At 34.8% G+C, this 12038-nt stretch overlaps 2 protein-coding genes across 2 annotated transcripts; one reads left to right on the plus strand and one right to left on the minus strand.

Moving 5' to 3' along the window:
- The first annotated feature begins 428 nt into the window (after positions 1–428).
- Positions 429–1416, plus strand: LOC105137385 (transcription elongation factor A protein 2-like). The gene is made up of 2 exons (XM_011043111.1): positions 429–1151; positions 1222–1416. The coding sequence occupies exons 1-2, from the start codon at positions 429–431 to the stop codon at positions 1414–1416; spliced, it is 918 nt and encodes a 305-aa protein (XP_011041413.1).
- Positions 1417–1826: 410 nt separating this feature from the next.
- LOC105137361 (uncharacterized) lies at positions 1827–5090 on the minus strand. Its single transcript, XM_011043090.1, has 2 exons — positions 3169–5090; positions 1827–2491 (listed from the first exon to the last, which is right to left on the minus strand). Exons 1-2 carry the CDS (start codon positions 4931–4933, stop codon positions 2049–2051), a joined length of 2208 nt encoding a protein of 735 aa, XP_011041392.1. The 5' UTR covers positions 4934–5090; the 3' UTR covers positions 1827–2048.
- Positions 5091–12038: the final 6948 nt, after the last annotated feature.

Raw genomic sequence — 12038 nt, forward strand, 5'->3', positions numbered from 1 at the left:
GAGACATCAAACTCAGGAAGCAGTAATGACAACGATTCCTGAGGCTTGCAGCAGAAACATGCCAGACTCAACAATTTTGGCCCTGGAAATGCAATGCCCTGTTAACTACTTTTTTTTTATTCAAAGATTGAAACTAATCTCAAGGATTAAATTCTAAAAGTTTCTACCTTTGTTTCCTCAAATCAACCGGATTTCTGCTGCTATCCCCATGTATAAGGATTTAATTGGAAAACTCCCACATGGTCTTCGTTAAGCAATCGGATTCAGGATCAAACTAGGATTGACCCTTCATGCCTATAAAAAGAAACGTTTCCATCACAAGACCCCACATCCCAAAAGAAATTAAACCTACATTTTCAGTTTAGTCTTCTGTCTTGCCTTTTTTGTAGTTCTTTAGATTAAACCCTAGTTGATAAGACCAGTTATCAATGGAGAAACAGTTTCTGTCGCTGTTTGAGTCAGCAAAGAAATCTGCAGCCCTTGTGGCCACTTCTGCTTCAATATTTCCTGAAGTTTATCAATGCCTAGATGCTTTGGACCAGCTTAAGAGGTTCCCCGTAACATCATCCAGGGTTCTTGTCTCCACTCCTGTTGCAAAAGAAGTTCAATATCTCACAAAACACCGTGTAAAGATGATCAGAACTGCTGCTTCTTGCGTGCTGGATGCTTGGTGTAGGAATCTGTACGAAAGAAACCCTGCCATTGATGGTAAAACTCAGCCAACAAAATCTACAAGTGGGTCAAGAACGGGGACTCTTATTGTCAAGATACACGGAAGAGTAATAGGAAGGGTTAAAGTTAACATGCCTATTCAGACAGAGAAGAAGATGAAAGAAGAGAAAGAAAATGGTTTCAGTTGTTTCAAGAAACCACCAAAAGATCCTGCCATGCGCTGCCCAAAGCCAAGGAAAGTACAAAGTATCAGGCGCTGTTTCAAGAAACCATCTACCAAGCGCGTCACACAGCAAGAGAATGTGAAAGATTTCTGTAGTTTCAAGAAACCATCAGAAGAACCTGTCAAGTGCAGTGATGGCTTGCGTAGCAAGGTCAGGCACATTCTTGTGGAGTCATTGTGCAGAGTTGCAAAGGAGGTTAAAGAGGATTTGATGGAAGCAGTAAGATTGCGTGACCCAATTATTGTTGCTGCTGATGTTTGAAAGGATGGGGCTTTTCAGTGGCACCAAACAATTGAGGTACAGGTCAATATTGTTCAATATGAAGGATCCAAAGAATCCAGATTTGAGAAGGAAAGTTCTTCTTGGACAGATTAAGCCAGAGAAACTCGTGACTATGACAGCAGAAGAGATGGCAAGCAATCAAAGGCAATTCGAGAATGATCAAATCAGGAAGAAATCTTTGTGGAAGGAGATGAATGCAGAACAACAGCACAAATCAGTGGATCCAATGGAATATTGAGGCTTTAATTTGTTGCTTGTCATCAACATTGATACAAGATTTAATTCTTTTGTACAGACAATTCAATCCTAGTTCATGTTAGTTATGCTCTAGCTGCTGATGTAACTGAATCTCAGTGATTTTTTTTTGGGTAAATCATTTTTTCATTCATCAATATAGTTCAATTACATAACTTTGTCAGTTTAAACGAGCTTAATTTAACTTGTGGGGTATTGATTCTTTTCATTTCTCACATTGTTGACAAGCCAGGTTATTTTTGAACAAGTCTGTAACCGGGCGCTCTTTTGGCTAAGGGATCGTATTTTTATCCTCCAGATATAAAAGTTAGTCCAACTTGGTAACGCTGCCTAGACATTTCACCTTCTAGTCCCTTGATTGCCTTTCATGAAATGGCATATAAAAAAAACATATATCCCAGTCAAAAACCATTTGAAGGTATTATATGGATTGAGAATCGGATTATCGACCATATATAAGAACAGTACAGTTATGGCAAGGAAATGTTAAGGATGATAAGTAAGTTTTTGAGAGTACATGAGGTTAGAGTGGCTACTGATACTGTTATTCTCCTATGTACAAAACTGGGTGCTGAAGTAGGGTAAGTTTACAGTAAACCCAACTTCTTGCCATCCTCAAGTTGTAACCAGGTGAGGACCGATGCTAGGAAGCACGCACGAATAAGTTACATATTTTATGCTGTCTACGAGCACGACTACAAAAATCCGAGAAAGTGACTTTGGGGTGATTACGCCATCAACATCACTGTCGCCAGCCTCTCTAGGATCAAGAAGGACAGAGACAACCATTGGAGAAACCGATCTATTACCCTGAAAGCTCTCCTTATGAGTGTTCCTTCCCGCGTGTTCTCCAGTGATGTTGAGATCCGATCCCGCGAGAGGAATTGGAAGGCCACGGAGGATCCTTCTATTCCTCCCCTTGTTGAGGCGAGTAGAATTGTTCTTCTGGTGCTCTGCTGTCACATTAGCAACTGAGGAAGCAGGAACTATGGCTCCTGGTGTTGGTGAGACATCAAACTGGAACACTTCAGTGCACATACCCGAACTCAACAAAGGCCCTGGGAAGAAAATTAAGCAATCACGCGCTGTTAACAAGTAGCAGACAAACAAAAAATGGAGTAACGAACTCCAGTTTCTTTAGTCCTGCAAGGGTGCAAATAAATAATGTCCAGAGAATTGTCAAAAAGGAAATAAACAATCTTAAATCAATAAGCTGTGATTTAAAGGCAGAGCAAAGGTGCAGTAACTAAACACTCAAGTCCAACAATCCAAATTTCAGTCAATCAGTCAACGGAATTGCAAATACATTTCCTTTAGAGCTCCGAAGTTTCCAGGATTCCCATGCAGCCGTTCTCACATTCTTTGTGTTCTATTCAACTCATCATCTGCCATTACTACAGCCGAACCTCTAATAACGTCCTTTTTTCATTTTTTGACTTCTTTTTGATGAGTGAGAATCTATTGGTATCTTCGAACTTAAGAGGCTGTAAAAGCATAAATGATTTTGAATGTCCATAAACCACCAAAATTAGGTTTGATCCATTGTTTGGCGCATGGTAAACAATACTAAGTGAACAATGACAAGAAACATACATTAACCAGAAAGCCACTGACGAAAACAAAATTTTAAATTTCAATGGACAGTTTATATTAAAAATGTAAAAAATAGCAATTTTACTGGCAGCCTATATGCATGCATGAAGGGAATATAACGAGTGCCAGGCATAATAATTACCTGCAAGGCCTTCACGGAACCACTGCTGCAGTTTGCCTTTAGCGGCAGATGACTTCACATTGTCCTTTGAAGTGTCAGCAGATCCAGAAGCAAGGGCCTTCTGTCGCTCAGCATGAGTTCGGTACACATGAGAATGCCTCCCTCTATTGTTACCAACATCAGGAATAGCCAGTGCAGTCTGCTTCGTGATATTCACTTCAGGACTTTCATGAGAGGCCATAGCTCTCTCGCTTGCCAGAATAGAATGAATTATCAAGTTTCCATCTATCTTCACAAGCTTATCGTTTCTTGGCACATATAAAGATGCAACGAGCTGTTCACTAGCATTACCAAACTGACCAAATTCATCCGATCCAGGTAAATGCTCAGCAGCCCCTTTATTTGCAGAATCATGCTCTGGACACCCTGTACGACCTCTCACACAATGTATTTTATCATTAGACAACCCAACACCGACATTTTCATGCGACCCATTTGAGTGCCCATCAACAATCAAAACCCTTCCCTTATGCTGATCCAAAAACCTCTCACTACCAAAACCAAACCCACTAATTCCACTCTCCCTAACTCCTCCAAACTTAACATCTACCATAGGAACCAACCCACCAAACAACAAAATAAAAAATAGCAAACCAACCAAACTAACACCAGCAACCTTCTTAGTTTTACCCTCGCCTTTCTTACTCTCAACCTTCTTAGTCTTTGCCATAGGAACAGCTTGTTGCGGTTTCAACCTAGGAATCGGAACCAATGGCACTTGAGACCCTTGAGGCTTAACAACATAAGGCGCACACGGCACCCATGGATAAGGCGCCATGGGTGCGTACATTGGTGGCGGGCACGCACTGTTCCCATTCAATTGTTGACGCAAAGTAGCATTTTCAGCCATAAAATAGGAAACTTTACCATTCAAATCAGCTATAGTCGAATGCATTGCTCTCACCTTATCTTCTAATTCCTCAACATAATGCTTCTTCCTTTGCCTAGACAAATGCGCACTCTCCCGATTCCTCACCAACCTCGCCCTCCTCTTCTCCTCTTCTTCACTCGAAACCACACCCCCACTAACATTAACACTCACATCTTCACCCTCAGCTTTCCGGGACTTCAAGTTCCGCATAACGTCTCCATTTTCTCCATCGCCCATTTCTTTTTTCCTCTTAGTCAACGCAATCTTATCATTTTTCAAGTTTCTCGCACTTTCAGTTTCAGTTTTCACAACTTTCTGATCAACAACATAATTACAGGGATTGCCATTCGTACCTGATTCCGGCGAACCCGCATTCAACACACCCGACCCAGAATTCCCAGACCCGTGAGACGAATCAGGACCCAAATCAGAGCTTCGACTATCAGACCCACCCGAATCACAACTCCCAGCCTCCGAAGGCGAAGGATTAAGATACTTATCAACCTCCAACCCGCCCTGATCACCACATATCCCAGACTCCGGCGACTCCAAATTCACGGGATTAGAATCACAAACCCCTAAACAACCTTCAAGAGAGCCGGTTTCAAAACCCGGGTTATCTGATCGACCCTTGTCCGGGCTGACCGCATTGTTGTCAGGGATAAGGAACTGCTCGTTCTCGGAAGGGAAGTAAAGGTCAGTGAGATCATCAAAGGTGATGTCAAAATCAGACATATTCTCGAAATCAGAGGACAGATCTGGAACATTTAAGTTGTCGTTTTGGTCAGAATTTTGATTGAAAAAGAGAGGATCGAGAGGAGGAATTGGGAGTTGGGAATTGAATTCCTCCTCCATCTTCTACGTCGCAGGAATTTGATTCTGCTGTGGCGGATTTTACTGAATAACAATAAGAGAACAGGGGTTGGGTTTGGGGTTTTTATCGAAGAGGAAGAGGAGTATCTGTGGGATTTAATTCGGTAGGTTTTGAACGGGGCAAAGACTCGGATTTTGTTTCCACGTTTGGATAAGGAAAGTGGGGCACACGCTCCTTTTGTAGATTTTGGAAATCTAGGATTATTTTTTTATAGCTCATGTCTTCATTTGGTCCTTTTATTTTTATATTTAGTTAATGTTAGTTTTATTATTATGATGGTTTTATTTGTTATTTTTTATAAAAATAAAACAAAGCTAGTATTTGTTTTTTAATGGGATTTATAAAAAAAATTAATATTTTCCAAAATAAATTATTACTTTTTTCTCAACTTAAATAAAAATAAGTTTAATTGATTAAATTGTCGTAATGATAAAACTAAAATTTACTAGTTATACAAAATAAGGGACGAAATGCATTTTAAATAAAGAAGAAAAAACAAGAAATAGGTTGAAGCATGAGTGAGAAAGAGACAAAAAAAAGAAGAAGGAAAGAATAAAAGAATAAATAAATGAAACATTAAAAGATAATATTCACACAAATTTCAACGACATGAATTTACAAACATCAAGTTACTTTTGTTAGAATAACATGATAATTGTTTTAAAAATGCAGTCATTTAAATGTGGATGATTTATCCTTAATCCAAATAAATTTAGATTTCATGTATGATAGATATTATGATGTATAGTGTTATTTATAATTGTTTTTCAATTAAAAATATATTAAAATAATATTTTTTTTAATTTTTTATATTAAAACATTTAAAAAGTATAAATTTATTGCTTTTTAGATATCAAAATATTTAAAAAGTATAAATTTATTGCTTTTTAAAATAAAAAATAATTTATAAAACAAGTTATAGCGTAAAAATAATCACTTAATTAGTCTTTAATGATAAAAATTAATTAAAAAATATCATAATTAAAAAAAAGATTTAAAAATGATTTGACGGAGAAAAGTAAAAGGACATGATAAGAGTCAATTTACATTAGCATTAAATCCAAAAGATATACATCAAATCAATGTTATATATTCCTTTTTAAATCCCAATTGGAGCTCAAATGTCATATATACTATTCAAAAGAATTAAAGCTATATCAATTACAACACAAAATATCATTTCAAGAATATAAAAAACCATTATATGTTATTCTAGTTTGATTCGATAAATTGTTTTGAACATATCATGTATGTTTTAGAAAGGATGATTATGCTTTTGATGCATTGTGTCATTTGAAGGGAGAGCATAAATTGCATCAATAATTAATATTTTAAAAACTTGTTGAAAGTTACAAAAATATGCTAGAAAAGTGCTTGCCAATTCTATGTTTAAAGTGGCATGATCCTAACCTTGTATAATTGTATTCTAGTTGAAATAGGAAGACTTCCATAATTGTCATTAAAAAGGTTCTCTAATAACCAAATATATATAAAAAATATCTTGTATAATTATATTATTTTTTGTTTAGTTTGGTTTTTATAAAAAAAACCAAAACCAGTTCAAATTAACCAATTTCAGTTAGATTTGGTTTTTTAGAACAAAACCAAGTTGACTAGATTTTTTCTGTTTGATTTGATTTTTCAATTTGGCTCGGTTTTATTTTAGTTTTTTTTCCTGTTTGGATAGATTTTTTCGGTTTGGCTTGATTTTTTCGGTTGGCTCAGTGTTTTCTAGTTTTTCTTTTGTTTGGGTTCGATTCGGTTTGGTTTTTTCAATTCCAAACTTATAAAAAACTGAACTAGTTAGTTTTTTTAAAATTTTAATTGGTTTTTTTCACGGTTTAATTTTTTGAATTATTTTTTTATTTTCTTGATTTTTTCGCACAGTTTAATTTTTTAAATTATTTTTTTATTTTCTTGATTTTTTCGTTTATCCTAGTTATACTTGTTCAGTTTGGTGGGTTGATTTGAAAAAACTTGTAACTTGAAATAAACACGAGTTAAATTTAAATTGAATTAAAGTTTATCCTAGTTATACTTGTTCAGTTTGGTGGGTTGATTTGAAAAAACTTGAAACACGAGTTAAATTTAAATTGAATTAAAAAATATTGATTTTATAAAATTTAAATAACTTAAGTGATTTTTTAATAAAACCTGCTCAAATACAATTAAAACTTATTTAGAATTATATATATATATATATATATCGACTAAATCTTATCAAAAAAAATTTAGTCGTCTCTTTTTTCTAGATTAGTTCTAGGCTGACAGCCATGGTATTTTCTTCTCAAATTTTTGTAGCCAAGTTTAAATAGAGAAAAACTAAAACATACAAGAATGACATATATTTTATTGTTTGAAAATTAATCCTCTAGAGGAGAGATATGCATCACAATCTTGCTAGGCCAAGGGCAACATTGGAGCTATTAGGAGTAAGGGTACCAAATCAAAACTTTATTATGGATAAGTCGAGTCCCCTGTTCGAAGTTTGCCCTAAATAACTCTAATCCGTCTTTTGCAAAAGAGTGATTACACGCGCCATCGAACCTACTAACACGTACCTGCTTCTGTTAGAAAAGTCAGGGTCATCGAGAGGCTTAACATGATAAAACCCGCTGAGAGCGCGTGCCCATACACGTGGTAGTAGATAAAGGAAAACTTGTGGAAGTGGGGCCCTGTTGAAGGATACTGGTGGATAGATTTCATTCGTGCAGTGTACAGACGAGGAGAAAGAGAGGCACGCGTGGGGTTTGTTTGACACGTTTAGAACGGGGGATTCCTAGAAATTGCTCCGTCAGCGTCTGGAAACCTCTTTCTTTGTCATCATGGCGGACCACTTCCTTCTGCTTTCTTTTCTGCCTCCGACCTGTCGTTGAGTCCCGTTTCCGTCACGTCAAACTTTACACGTTTTTCATTTTCTTTTGTAATATTTAAGATCTCCTAAAAGCCAATCATTGTTGTGAGACCCACACGAATATTGATTAAAAAAAATAAATAAATAAGTCATTTAGTTATTTAACCAACTTTTAAGTCATTGTGAAAGTTATTTTTATTAAAATAAAAATATTTTTTTAATTCATATACTAGAATGAAGTTTGATGTAAATTAAATAATTTAGTGAAAATAATGTTTTATTTGATTTAATTAAAAATCAAATTTTAAATTATAATTTGAATTAACCCGGTATATTAAATTAAATTTCATAATTATCAATACAGTTAAATTATATATTTTATTTAATTCTCTAATTTGAATGCAAGATGGGAATTAGAAAGATAAATATATTCATTATCTTAATTATTTTTTGTTTTTTGTTTTTTGTTTTAAGTCTTGAGGATAAAGTTTAGTGGTTTTATTCTACAACGGGAACTTGCTAAGATACTGAGCAATGTGAATAATTTAAAGGTTGGTATGATGGCTAATGGGTATACTTCTTTATTAATCATGATAATTCAAATCATAGAACAAGTTAAAACAAAAATCTCATAAATAAATGATATAGTCAAGATGTTGATTGAAAAATTATTTTTGGCTGAAACTAAAAAAAATAAATCTTAATCTCAGTGGGTAAAAAAGTTGGTTTAAGGATATTGCTAGCTATAAACAAAATTAAACAAAACAAAGTCACCTTCTCCATTTCTTGAAATCGAGATCATAGTATTGAGTGATGCAATTGTTTGCAAAGATGTCATGAGTTGCAAAATTCTAAGCATGGTCTAATTTATTTATTTATTTATTTATTTTAAAAATATGCTACATAGGATTCCAATCTCTTTTATACTTTCAAAAATACAAGGATGATAATACTAAATATACATTCTCAGTTCACACATGACTAATTAATTCTCTGCATTAACAGTAGTATTCAAAAACACAGCTGAATTTATATTTTTAAAATTTTATTTTTTTGTGTAAAAGTAATTTTTTATAATTTTAGATTGTTTTAATATGCTAGTATTAAAAATAATTTTTTAAAAATAAAAAATATATTATTTTAATATATTTTAAAATAAAAGGTAGTTTAATATGAGATGTTGTTTATGAGTTTTAGGTCTTATTTGTTTTTATGTTTTAAAATTATTTTTGAATTTTTTTTTTATCTTTGTTTCAAATTAATATTTTTTTAATATTTTATCTTTGTTTCAAATTAATATTTTTTTAATATTTTTATATTATTTTAAAATGCTAATAAAAAAATAATTTTTAAAAAATAAAAAATATTATTTTAATATTAAAAATATTTTAAACAATAATCATAATTATTCCCTGTATTCTCTATTGGTAGATGCGGGAGATGTGTCATTATGGAGAGGAAAGTGGGATTGGGAAGCCTGTTATGACCTTCGTTGCTGGACCAATAACGCCACCAGGTCATCGTATGGGACATGCTGGGGATAAATTGTTCTGGTCATTTACTTTATATCAATTATATGCTTGCGTTTTTGTGTGCAAATGCATCTGGGTTAACATTCATATAGATTGAAGTAGTAGCAGGGCAGCCTTCAAAAATCCAATATGAATGTGGTACCTTGCCAGGAAGCTAGTGATGGAAGGACAGCTGCAAGCTATAAAACATAGAAATTTTAGTTCATGAGGGTGGGTGAGCACTGAGTGGGAGGTTAAGGATTCAATTTTGAGTGCAAAATCAAATTGAAAGTAGAGATTCTCACCATAATCACTGCTGAATGAAAAGTGGCATCAACAAGAAAGTATATAGATAGAAGGAAACCGGGATTTTGGCTCGGGGGTGGGTGCTTGCACGAACAACTTTGGAGTAGTATAGAGCTACTATGTACATCAATTATCTGTATAGCTTCAAGCCTTCACTTTGGTACGATCCGGAATCAGAGTTGAAACCTACTGGCCAATATTGTTTCTATCCTCGTACATTCTGGAAGAAAATTCATCCTCAATGTCTTCCACATCAAACCCAGAAAATTAAAGGGTCTGCAACCCCAATAGATGGTGGAACTAACAAGAAATGAAATTGTGTGTACCTATAATATTCTAATGGCATCTTAAAGATTTGGGAGGTAAAGATAGTTATACTCATGGAGTCCGATAACGTTTGTTTCTCTTATAATCTCAACATTTGTTCTGTTGTTATTCAACTTGCTCGGATTGCTCTGAAGGTTTGTTGTCTATCCACAAAGCTTTGTTTGGGCAGTGCTGCTCTGTATTTGTTGTTCTTCAGGGGGTGTTTGTGTTGAGGCTTTGTGATTCTGTTTTTTGTGTGCTCCGTTTGTCCTGCGCAAATTTATTCTTTCATCAGTTGGTTTAGTTGTTTCAAGTTTTTCCCTTGTCACTTGCCTTTTCTTTCCTGCGTCTTTTTATGCTGCCCTGCTGCATCCTTTTCTTCTTCTTCTTCAGGCTGTTTCTTCTTTTCTCTGATCAATCCAACTCTGCTGCCAATTACGCATTTATGTCCTTGCTCAGTGTTTCCTGTTTCTCTTACACTGGAGTTTCTTAAATATTCATGGATGCACCCTTATACTGATATTGGTTCTTGGTCTTTTTATTCATCGAAATATGCTGTGCTTACACTGGAGTTTCTTAAATATTCATATTGGTTCTTGGTCCTCTGCTACAACTTTCATAGTTGGAGATAAAATTTACAAGCCATCTCTCTCTCTCTCTCTCTCAATATTTTAAGTAAGAGTTGGAGATAAAATTTGCAAGCCATCTCTCTCTCTCTCTCAATATTTTAAGTAATTTTAAAATATATTACAATTAATTATGTTCATATATTTTAATTGACTAACAATAGACAAACCTAAATCAAATAATATGCTTGGAATTGAAATTCAATCTCTTATTTAAATTTTTTATTTTCGAATAAAACTCTGTATTCAGTAGAGAGATAAAGAGATGTGGGATAAGTATCATTGAGGAGTATAGTTCAAAAACACGGGGCTTGAGTACAGGACTAACATTGAAATCTTTTAGTTGTTTTCTACCACCGTTTGAAAGGTTTGGTAAGCAAAGACTTATTTTTTTGGTGTGCGTGTGTTTTGGTCAATAATTAAGTGGAGGAGTTTGACTTTATTGTCAGTGAAACCTTTTGGAAATATTTAGCAGCTGTTGTGGCCTCTCCCACCGCAGCACAACCTCTCTCTCTCATCACATCAGCCATTCAGCCTCCCAGCCAGGCAACCACCACCATAGTCCAGATCAACCATAACTGCCCAAGTCGCCGCCACCTCTGCTCAACCAACAGCCACCACTGAAGCCTCATTCCTCTTCTCTTGAAATAGCCAATCAAAACAACCAGAAAATCCAACCACCAAAACCAACCCCTGAAACCTACTACATTTTCTATTCTTCATGCCAGCAATCTCAACGAGAATGATTTCATCTCCCACTCTTGATGGTGACCCCTCCACCACCCATAGCAACCTCTTTTTTTTAATTATATTTAGTATTGCATTTTTAATTATATTTTGACTGGTATATTTTAAAAAACATTAAATTAATATGTTTTTTAATGTTTTCCATAATTTTGATATGCTAATCTTAAAAATTAAAAAAAATATGAAAAAAATTATTTTGATATATTCTTTTTAAAAAACCTATTAAAAATATCATCCATAGTGTAAGATGGATGAAAAATTATTCTACACATTTGCCAACGTTTCGATTATCTCCATCAACACGCATCTAGATCAGCTGCAACGAGAAGCATAATCTTCTATAAATGTTATTTTGCCTCATCACTTTGTTCTTAAAGGGGGCAAAGCATGTTCCCGTCTCTCTCACCTTGCTGCTCCTCTTAAAAATAAAGACAATAATCAAGCCAATTTAGGAATCTATACCGTCATCTATCTTGGAATAAACCAAAATGTATCTAGGAAACTTGCATTGCAAGGTAAGAAACCAAATCTAGAATTAAACAATAGCCATATGCCATCGGGGGGTTTTGCATTTCCAAAGGCGTGGCAACTCCTTCCCTCTCCGACTAGCCTTGTGACGAAAGGGAGAAAGATTAGTATAACTTGCGGTGCAAGAAAAGACAATACAAAATTACGCATGCAAGAGCACACCTGACAGATGTTTGCGAGCAATATTTGTAAGGGACTGGGCCTGATC

The sequence above is a fragment of the Populus euphratica genome, unplaced genomic scaffold (assembly GCF_000495115.2).
Source record: "Populus euphratica unplaced genomic scaffold, PopEup_1.0 scaffold66.1, whole genome shotgun sequence".
NCBI classification, from domain to species: Eukaryota; Viridiplantae; Streptophyta; class Magnoliopsida; order Malpighiales; family Salicaceae; genus Populus; species Populus euphratica.

Coding starts and splice junctions, on each gene's coding strand:
- LOC105137385 (XM_011043111.1), top strand. CDS start 429: ATGGAGAAACAGTTTCTGTCGCTGTTTGAGTCAGCAAAGAAATCTGCA. Junction 1,152..1,221: donor CAATTATTGTTGCTGCTGAT/GTTTGAAAGGAT, acceptor TTCAATATGAAG/GATCCAAAGAATCCAGATTT.
- LOC105137361 (XM_011043090.1), bottom strand. CDS start 4,933: ATGGAGGAGGAATTCAATTCCCAACTCCCAATTCCTCCTCTCGATCCT. Junction 2,492..3,168: donor GTTCCGTGAAGGCCTTGCAG/GTAATTATTATG, acceptor TTTTCTTCCCAG/GGCCTTTGTTGAGTTCGGGT.